Source organism: Nematostella vectensis, chromosome 11 (assembly GCF_932526225.1).
Source record: "Nematostella vectensis chromosome 11, jaNemVect1.1, whole genome shotgun sequence".
NCBI classification, from domain to species: Eukaryota; Metazoa; Cnidaria; class Anthozoa; order Actiniaria; family Edwardsiidae; genus Nematostella; species Nematostella vectensis.
In genome coordinates, this window is record NC_064044.1 from 8,557,960 (window position 1) to 8,568,776 (window position 10,817).

A 10,817-nucleotide genomic window follows, 5' to 3' on the forward strand; every position below is an offset into this window, starting at 1 on the left:
GGAGGAAACGAAAATGTTTTCTCGACTTTGAAACAATTCTACTACTCGAACTTGAATGCCTAGAAACGTGTTATTAATCACCGATTTTAAAACAATTCTCTTTGATGTCTTGTAATGGCTAGACTTGCCCCAAGACGTCCTCTTTGTTTTTCCTAAAAAGAGCGCGCGATCTAATGGGTATTTTCCTCAGCCAAGCAAACAGAAACGGGCGCGCGGAGAGAACTACTTGCACAGCAAAAGCCAATTTCTTCCAAGCCGAACAACGGACTTTGAGAAAGTCTATATTTATGGCATTTGGAGTAATTCAACTAACAAGTTTTTCAAATCTTCTTTCTTTTTCAGCTTGGGTCGGATCCTTAGCACTTGCCCTCTCAATCGGCCTCGGCCCAGTCTTCGCGAAGCTCATCAACAGCTTCGGCGCCCGCACAGTCACCATCTGCGCCAGCGTTGTATCAGCGGTCGGTCTCTTCGTGACGTCACAAGTTAACAGCCTCCCTTTGATGTATCTTACCTACAGCATTCCATGCGGCCTTGGTACCTGTGGCGTGTTTCTCTCCAGCTTCGATATTATTGCCAAGTACTTCAGCAAGAGACTTTCACTTGCAACCGCGATAGCTCATTCTGGGTCAGTGGTTTCACTCTTAGTAATGAGCCCTTTAATTGAAGCCTCGCTTTCAAGTTTGGGATGGCGGTACACTTTCATGGTCTTGGGTGGAATGTCATTGGCCATTCCTATATTTGGTGCGTTTTACTTTTCTAACGACAACAAAGAGGGCAACAGTACTAGTTCCCAGGCTCCCAGTAAGGAGGAGGATGCTGGAGCCGAGAACAAACTTCCAAATAATGACGTCACAACCAAGTGCAATAACAAGAGCCATGAAGACGAGGATTCTTGGACTGACCTTCTTCGTAACAGAAAACTACTAGCCTGCTGTGCAACTGGTTTTGTTATGGATTTTGGCGGGACAATCCCACTACTACATTTGGTAAGTAGCGTGACTTTCAAGAGAGTCACAGTATACCTCTATATATAGAAGCGTGACATTCAAAAGAGTCACAGTATAATACCCATATAGAGAAGCGTGACATTCAAAAGAGTCACAGTATAATACCCATATAGAGAAGCGTGACATTCAAAAGAGTCACAGTATAATACCCATTTAGAGAAGCGTGACATTCAAAAGAGTCACAGTATAATACCCATATAGAGAAGCGTGACATTCAAAAGAGTCACAGTATAATACCCATATAAGAAGTGTGACATTTAAAAGGGTAACACTATAATAGCCATAGAGGGAAGCGTTACATTCAAAAGAGTGACAGTATAATACCCATATAGAGAAGCGTGACATTCAAGATAGTAACAGTATACCTATATAAAGTAGCGTGACATTGAACATTATAAACATGATGTATTCGAATAGTGCGGCTCGTTTAAGAGTGACCGTCTCAGACCAAGAAATTTTTTGTTCAGAACAAAAATACAATCTTTTGCCAGGAGATAGCCCTTGGTGACCTTAGTATTCTGTGAAAGTTTGAAACGAATCGGAAAAATATTTTTTGCTTGAGAGGGGAAAATGTATTTTTCGAATATAATTAGCGATTTTTCGGTATTTTTCGACTTGAACAGAAAATGTCTAAAAAACAAAACAAAATTAAGCCGGGCAGCAAAAATCAAACTTGATTGATAGAAATTATATAATTGTACATATTTGGATTAGGTCGTTGGTAGTTTTAGTATTTTTCTAAATTTTTAACAGATTTTTCAATCATTTTCTGTTTTTCGTACTCCGTAAATAAACCCGGAAAACGAGGCCTATATCTTCCATGCGACGTGGAATTGCACAATTTTTTTCACTCTAGGTATACAGCACTTATTGTACTTCCAATATATCAAATAAAATTTTGTGGCACTTGAAAACACGAGTTTTGATGAGGCGATAAACAGCCCCCACTGAGCGCTCATATTTCCACAGGTAGCCCAGGCAATGGTTTCGAACTTGTTCGTAGCTTGGAATCGGCTGTTATTCTTAGAGGTAAAACGAGTGGATTGAAGTCGCGATTTTTTGTGAAACATTGCCAATAAAATTGCCTTACAACTTAGAACATGCCTTGTTGTTGTCATATTTGTGTGTAATATACGATTTTGGATTTTGTAACGGAATATATGACTTCTCTCCCCCTACTAAGGAAAGAAACAAGGTTGGAGGCGCCATTTTCTGTAGCACTCAAATACACAAATACCGTCGAAATTCGCGAGGAAAATACAACAAACGAAATATTTTTATCTCGCAGACCTATGCCAGGGTACACTTACATTCGATATGTGGCAAAACATCCGAGCTTAATCATTTTCCCTGGCCGCTAGCCATTTTTTTAAAACGAGAAGCAGCGATTTGAATCCTTGACCGGCGCCGTTGGACAATTAGGTACGCTCGGCTGAACACGGAGCGAAGCAAACTATTATTAGCCTGCGAGGTGGAAAGTCTGCAAGGCTGTCATCGGCGCATAGTAATCTGTTATATAAATTAAACAAAAATAAGAGATAACCGATTACTTACCTTGCTTCGAAAACTGATAGTTCTGAATTTTAGACCACGAAAAATTATGAAATCCGTATCGAATGCGCCGGTGACAGCCTCGCGCTATAAGTTGTTTGCTTCGCTCCCGTGTTCAGCCGAGCGTACCTAATTGTCCAATGGCGCCTGTCAAGGATTCAAATCGCTGCTTACTCGTTTAAAAAAATGGCTAGCGGCCAGGGAAAATGATTCAGCTCGGATGTTTTGTCACATATCGAATGTAAGTGTACCCTGGCATAGGTCTGCGAGATAAAAATATTTCGTTTGTTGTATTTTCCTCGCGAATTTCGACGGTATTTGAGTGCTACCGAAAATGGCGCCTCCGACCTTGTCTCTTACCTTAGTAGGGGGAGAGAAGTCATATATTCCGTTACGAAAACCCCCCAAAATCGTATATTACACATAAAATGACAACAACAAGGCATGTTCTAAGTTGTTAGGCAATTTTATTGGAAATGTTTCACAAAAAATCGCGACTTCAATCCACTCGTTTTACCTCTAAGAATAACAGCCGATTCCAAGCTACGAACAAGCTTCGAAACCATTGCCTGGGCTACCTGTGCTTGTACAACTTACTAGAGCGCATAAAAGCTCGAACAGCCAATTGGAGACTGTTAAAAATATCCACTACACTGTCATGGAACCTAGGGATAGAAGAGAGGGTTGTCATTGTTGCCTCTGAATACAAGCATTGACAGGGTTGTCATGCACCCTGGGGATATAAACGATAAACTGGTGTTTTTATGCACCCTATGCAATGTATGGTTTTCATGAAACCTTGGAATAAAAGAGAGGGTAGTTATGGACCCTGAGAATATTTATATCCGATATCAAGACTCTAGACGTACATAGTGGTAGAGATTCTAGAAGAAGCACACAATCCTACTTCTCGCGCAGATCGGTTCAACTTAAAAGAGGTGCTGGAGTGACCGATGACATCACTGAAGATGACATCATCGCAGCTAATCACGAAGCTGCGTATTCCGAAATGCGCTCTGCCATCATCCGAGAGTGCCAGCTGACACACCCCATTGAGTTCGACTCGGTCAACCTGTGCCTTATGCAAATTAAAACTGGATTCCATGAATCTTAAAATGCTAAAAAATGTGTGCGTGTTTCTTGAGCTGGATTCCGAAGATCTGATAAAGTCCAGAAGAACAGCTCCTTTCATAGAACATATCGGTGAGGTCTTGGCCAGTGCGGAACATTACCATTTTTGGTTATATTTGATAAACAATCTGATTAACCAATCAGAGATGAGTATTACTATGCCCAGTCTCACGCGGACACGCCTCAACTCAGAGTGGGAAAACAAAATGGCGGTTCCGTTGAATCGGGAAAGTCATGTTGAACGCCGCTTTTTAACTCTCTGCTAGCAGTGATTTCTTCTTATCTGTTTAAGCAGGGATTTCACCGACTCAGTGCGTCATATATACCCTATTTGTGTTGTTTCTCATCGGCAACAGACCTCATTTGCAGGGTTATTTTTACGACTTCACCGAATCGTACTGTAATGAACGCGGAAGGGTAAGCCACTGCTAGCAGGCTATAACATGGATCACCAATTATCTAGTTGTACGTTTCATCAAGTCATACAAATGCACAAAATTTCCCTGGATTTATCTTGCTTTCGCACTCGGAATGAAGACACTCCAAGAAAAATTTTAGCTGGGATATTGAAACTAAAATGAATCTTATACAGAATGGCAGCGAGTCTCATTAAAAAAAATGAAGCTAAATCGTAAACAGATTGGCCGCGAGTCACTGTTTATTGTATGCAATTTAAAGACACTACATGAAAGTACTGTTTAAATGTTTATATTTGATCCTGGAATAAATAGATTTGCTATGATTAGTAAATCTCAGGGATAGCAGTCATTATTCATTGCTGCATTAGTTTGCTATTACTCGTTGTAAAAAAGTCCTTACCACAAATGCTCACATTATGGCTTTTTTATAAATGGATTCTAGAGGGGGCACTTGTTTGAGGGGCTATGTAATGTGCTTATTCAATGAGGGGTGTATGTATACCTCGGTGTCAGAACCATCCCCAAAGGACTTCATTGTATCCAGCTCTGTTTTCACCATGATTCATTTTATCAAAAAAAGGAAGTTTTGTGACACAAATCGTGCTTAATACACAGGTTCTAACACCAAGTTAGAGCCATTGATCTATTCATATTTGGTTATACTTCAGGCTTAATGTTTTTTCTCGCCAGTCTTTATTATATGCGCAGAGTCTTTTTTTTTTTAAAAGGGAATTAAATTAATTTGATTTGATAGGCAAGTCTGAGTGTTGAAGCTCACTTTTAAAACTATAGTGATATTGAGAATTTATATGTTTGGGGTATATAGGTTTGAGTAATTGTTTGGGAGGTAAGTTTCTATACTTGGTATATTTTATGTACAGAACTCAGGTTTGGGTATTTTCTTTTTTGGGGGGGTTGGGGGTAATTTGACAAAAAGTCCTTATCGCAAATGCTTATTTTAGCATATTATGCCCTTCTTTTTACCCCTCTTGTACCAGGTTTGATTACTAGGCCTTGGAGATTCTAGGAGTATGATTGTGCAGTCATTGATATCACACTGGATGGAGAATAAATATTTATATTTGGTGATATTCAGGCCCATTTTTTTTATCTCAGTGCCTATTGCACAGAGTTTGTTTGTTGTCTTTTTTATAAAAATGGAATAAAATTGATTTTATTTAATAAGCAAATCTGAGACTTGAAGCTTTCTTATAGCAATATTTTGTATGCTTGGGCTATAGAATTTAGGTTTGGATATTTATTTGGGAGGTAAGTTTCTATGCTTGGTATATTTTATGTATAGAACTCAGGTTTGGGTTTTTTCGAGGATGAGTAGGGGGGGGGGGGGCTAATTCATCAAAAAGTTCTTATCGCAAATGCTTATTTTAACATATTATGCCCCTCTAGCATTAGATTTTAGAGGGGGGCACAGGTTTGAGTGGCTATGTAATTACTCAATGAGGGCTATTTTATGGTGTGTTCAGACAAATAGGAAAAGGCATAGAGTGTAAAATTAAAGGTTGAGAAATGCATGGTAAGGGGAGTGAGGTTGTGATGACTGAGGGCATGTCACATGTGGTGTGCTCACACAAGGTGCGAAGACAAGGAAGTAAAATTGTACCGGGTTTGATGACTAGGGCCTTGGAGGTGAGGAGGATAGAGTTTTTTTTTATAAAAGGGAATAAAAATAAATTAAATTTGATAAGCAAATTTTCTTTCTAAAACTTTTTACGGGACTGGCAAGTTTCAAGCTTTTGTATGATTTACGAATAGAACTCAGATTTGGGTTACTTTTTTGGGGGGAAGGGGGGGGGGGCTATCTATTCTTGGTGGAGTTTTGGGTATAGAGTTCAGATGCAGGTATATTCTTAGGGGTGGCGCGGTTTCATTCTTTTGGGGGCATAAAATGTTCGTATCTGTCGGAACCAACAGTCATGTTTACAGCTGGAGTGCCTCCCCCCATGTTGTTGTGGTGGTCGCAGGGCAAGATATTTAGCTAAAGAATGATAAGAAACGAACCCCCGAGAGACAAGGGTAGGGTAAAATGCTTTTCGGCTAAATGTTGACACGAATTTTCATACCTATTCTTCGGCGATTTTTCCCTGTTGTATAGACGTTGGGCCTTGACTCGCACTTTCGTCCTCACAATTCAACCTCCGCTCTCCTCAACTTTGACCATACCCTGTGGGCACTCGTTTCGGCTTGTGGTGAAAATTGTTTTAGTATGCCATGATCCTCATTTATCCTAGTTTAGTCCTGCCAAGGTTCTAAGCCGTAGAATTTGGTCCATCACACTCATATTTCTCTTTTTCTAAACGTAAACATTACGAAAAGAGTTCGATTTTACGGCAGTCTCCAATAAAAGCGCTCAATTTGAAAAGGTTTCCCAAACGATATTTTACTTTCGAGCACAGGAACTCATCAATCAAATATCAAACTTGGTATAGAGCAGGATATTTTGCTGTTTTGGTCGCTTTTTGCGATGCGACGTCTCGCTAACAAAACAAATTCAAGTTTCAAACTCCGCGCGGCCATTTTGAATATTTGCATAATAAGTAGGTAAATCGATATAACCAAAAATAGTAATGTACCGCACTGTTGGCAACATGCCCTTGTGCCAAAAGTAAAGTGTAAACTTGTGTGCTTCTTCTAGAATCTCTACCACTATTTACGTCTAGAGTCTTGATATCTGATATAAATATCCTTAGGGTCCATAACTACCCTATCTTTTATCCCAAGGTTCCATGAAAACCATAGATTGCATCCCTAGGATGCATAAAAACGCCCGATTATCGTTTATATCCCCAGGGTGCGTATTCAGAGGCAACAATGACACCCCCCTCTTCTATCCCTATGTTCCATGACAGTGTAGTGGGTATTGTTTAACAGTCTCCAATTGGCTGTTCGAGCTTTTATGCGCTCTAGTGGGTAGCACAAGTAATAGCTAGTAGTGTACAGCCGGAATCAACATAACATTCTATTATGGCTCTGTTTCACAATAAACAGATACCTTGACACGAATATTTTGTATTTTATAGTTTATTATATCATATATATAGATCTGAAAAAGGTATATGAACGTTATTTACACGACAAAAACGTGTTTTTTAACTAACTGTGCTTACACAAGATTAGTTCCTACGCGGAGAAACTGTAATGTTTCTAGTACAGCTTTCTATGAAGGACTAAATTCGACGGGAAGCGTGGCGTACGATTGCGTATAATTCGAGGTCGATCGAATGGTTGACCTAGCGTTATCGAGTGCTCTTTTGAACTTCTACGGTTAGATACGCCTTGTAAGATGCTATTTAGAGTCTACCAGGACCACGTTTATATGAACTCGTTTTGGCGATAAAAGGTGCCCCGATGCAAAGGTATGTGCTCTTACGAGAGCCATTGTCTTGCAATTGTTGAAATATGAGCGCTCAGTGGGGGCTGTTTATCGCCTCATCAAAACTCGTGTTTTTAATTGCCACAAAATTTTATTTGATATATTGGAAGTACAATAAATGCTGTATACCTAGAGTGAAAAGAATTGTGCAATTCCACGTCCCATGGAAGATATAAGCCTCGTTTTCCGGGTTTATTTACGGAGTACGAAAAACAGAAAATGATTGAAAAATCTGTTAAAAATTTAGAAAAATACTAAAACTACCAACGACCTAATCCAAATATGTACAATTATATAATTTCTATTAATGAAGTTTGATTTTTGCTGCCCGGCTTAATTTTGTTTTTGTTTTTAGACATTTTCTGTTCAAGTTGAAAAATACCGAAAAATCGAAAATTATATTCGAAAAATACATTTTCCCCTCTCAAGCCGAAAATATTTATCCGATTCGATTCAAACTTTCACAGAATACTAAGGTCATCAAGGGCTATCCCCTGGCAAAAGATTGTATTTTTGTTCTGAACAAAAAATTTCTTGGTCTGAGACGGTCACTCTTAAAAGCCGGCTTTTCTCTATCGTAGAAAACGAAGGAGGAATTTTCACTGAATATTTTATTTCTGTTTCTATTCGCAGTCATAGACTGAATTACAAGAGGGAAGTGTAGGCATAAAAGCTTTTGCGCGTGGTCAGCACGAAAAACGCAAGAGCGGAGAAGAAGAAAAAAATGGAACCGTTTCGTTCCTTCCTTTTTTCGCTTCTTCGCTTAGGTTTCCTTTGCGCTGATTTTCAGCTTACTTTTTCCTACTTCTCTTTTTTCGCTTGTGAAAAAAGACCAAGCGTTCATTAGAAATCAAATATAAATATACTAAAATAGACTTCCTTGTAGAAAAATAGACTTCCTTCTTTCCTTGTAGGGTCGTTACTCACAGGATGTTGGTATTCCTTCGCAACGGTCTGCTCTTCTTTATGTCGGCTTCGGAGTCGGCTCAACAGTTGGACGTGTTCTGATTGGTCGGCTTTGTGACCTCCCCTGGGTGAGCCCGCTGTACATGTACTGCCTGTCGACGATGGTCGCTGGTGTTTCGACACTTCTCGTCCCGCAGCTCGATTCATTTGCGGGACTCATAGGGTACTTTACCGTAAATGGTTTTGCAAATGGCGGCTACGCAACAGCAGTCTTCATGATCGTCTATCAGATGACTATTCCGCGCATGCGTACTAAAGCTTTGGGACTATACTTCTTTGTGGTGTCTCTTGCGTTTGCGTCTGGCTCGCCGTTTGGGGGTGAGTTATCTAATAGTGATGGTAATGATGATATTATTATAATGATGATGATAATGAAAAGAAATGAAAGTGGGTAATCATCGAGGATCGCCTTTTCCTCTCCTCTCTCGTTTCAATATATTGCGGTACTGACCCCCGGCCATGGTATTTGCGAGAATCTAGAGCGTAATAGGAAGGTCTTCACTAAACTAGTGCTGTTTGCTTATTTTACCCAGGGTTCCTTGCAGACAGTTTGGGGTCGTACATCGTAGTGTTTTACGTGTCGGGGGGCTTGGTGGTTTTTAGCTCCTTTGCCATGCTGTCAATCAAATGCCTGGGAACTCAGGAAGTTGTAACCACGCATGGCGAAACGTGTGATACCATTGTGCAGATTGAAAATATAGACGTCAAAGAAGAACACTCCTCTGGAATACCAGCGATTGCTGACCAAGCTAACGCTGTAACAACCGTGTTCTAGGATTCGATGGGTAGCTGATTAGAATTGGAATTTGGGATTACGTACGTCACGTCTTTGTTCAATATAGAAAAGGGGAGTCTGTGTGGTGAGTTTTAATGTGTTTCATGCAGAACTTACCTGCTTATAAGAACAGGCCCGTACCCAGTTTGCGAGACATCACCCTATGAGAATTAACTGGGATTCCTGCTTGAAAGTTAATATTTGTCAGATGATAATTCAAAAGCATATAGAGTAACAGTCAAGGATGTGTATAAATGTGTTAGAAATTATTATTTTTCCTCCCCTCCCTGGCCGGGAAAAAATGGGGGGCTTGGTAGGTCCACTTTTAGGATCTCGAACCCTCCCTCATCCCCCCTCCCAAGAAAAATCCTGGGTACGGGCCTGAAGAACCTAGATTTTTCCAGGTTAGCCTAAACAGGTTCTTACTTTCCGGTACTATTTAAGCTACTTAGGTTCTTAAATAGGATTTTAATTCTAAATAAAAGTTAATAAACTAATGGCTGGTAGAAGTGTGGTATCCAGTAGCCTGCGTAGCGGCTCAAGGGAGGGACGGGGGGAGAGGGGGCGAGAGAAGAAAACTTTAAGTTGCCGTTTATCTCACTGCTGTGCCGTTGCAATGTCCATTGTAAATGTTTAAAGCAACATTTTCCTATTTAAAGTCAAGCAATAAACTAAAATATTACGGCGTTATGATCAAGATTTCTTTGTTGAAGAAGTCAACAAGCTACAAGTAAACGAGAAAAACAAAGAAACATAATGAAATGGTAGCCTCCGTGCAGACGACCTCTGAGGTCATGACCGTCTGCACTCAGGCTATAAGCTGATAAAATGGCGGGTGTTGATATGATTATAAGCTAGCAAGGGGAGGCCTGGCTGCACATTCATTGAACACATGATATACCACCATAAATACCATGGTATTTATACATAGGTTGGACTGATTTCTTAATTGAGAAAAACAAAAGAAGGCAAAAACCTCTAAAGGTTAGTAATTTTTAATTTATTGGAAACACCTCTTACGCTCTCTAAAGCTACCACGTATCCGGAGCGTTTTCGAAAACGGTTTTTTCTCCATATCAAAAAGATACACGTCCACACAAAAGCGTATTTAAATCGTATTTGCCGTCCACACGAAAACACTGGGTCTAACAAATACAATAGAATCGACTACTACGCATGTGCTGTCAAATACTATGAGCACAGAATAGATAAAGTTTGCTAAAATACTCAAAAGCTTAGAATCCCCCCTCTCCCCGGGACCTAGGCAAAAGCGACGACTTCGCGAGTGAGTCTGCAGTCATTCAGAGCGTTTCCTGGCGCAGTTCTCGCTGTAGACAGCTTAAAATCCATAAAACGTGCAGCTGTATCCACGTATAGTTTACCTAAAAATATAAAGCTTATAACCTTGTGAAAGCCATGAAACTCAAATGAAGCGCAAACTAATATTGGATTTATGCTCATTTTGTTATACTTTGTGCAAATCACACGCTGAAGTAACCACTTGACCCTATTTATGACGTCATCCGTTTTTAGTGTCCAAAAAATTTTCAAAAACGCAGTGGCTTATGCCCGACAGT

At 40.0% G+C, this 10,817-nt stretch overlaps 1 protein-coding gene across 7 annotated transcripts in view; it reads left to right on the forward strand.

Annotated features, from left to right (window-relative positions):
- LOC5518565 (monocarboxylate transporter 9) overlaps nt 1–10,817 on the forward strand; it is a 28,727-nt gene that overhangs the window by 11,257 nt on the left and 6,653 nt on the right. For 4 of the 7 annotated variants that reach the window (XM_001638452.3, XM_048734072.1, XM_048734071.1 and 1 more), the window contains 3 exons: nt 343–986; nt 8,414–8,783; nt 8,999–9,321. In XM_001638452.3, coding sequence (XP_001638502.1) covers nt 343–986; nt 8,414–8,783; nt 8,999–9,240 — 1,256 coding nt within the window. In that variant the 3' untranslated portion in view covers nt 9,241–9,321. Of the gene's footprint in view, nt 1–342; nt 987–8,413; nt 8,784–8,998; nt 9,738–10,817 lie in introns of those variants that run through there. The other 3 variants (XM_048734073.1, XM_032363195.2, XM_048734070.1) reach the window with 2 other exon arrangements.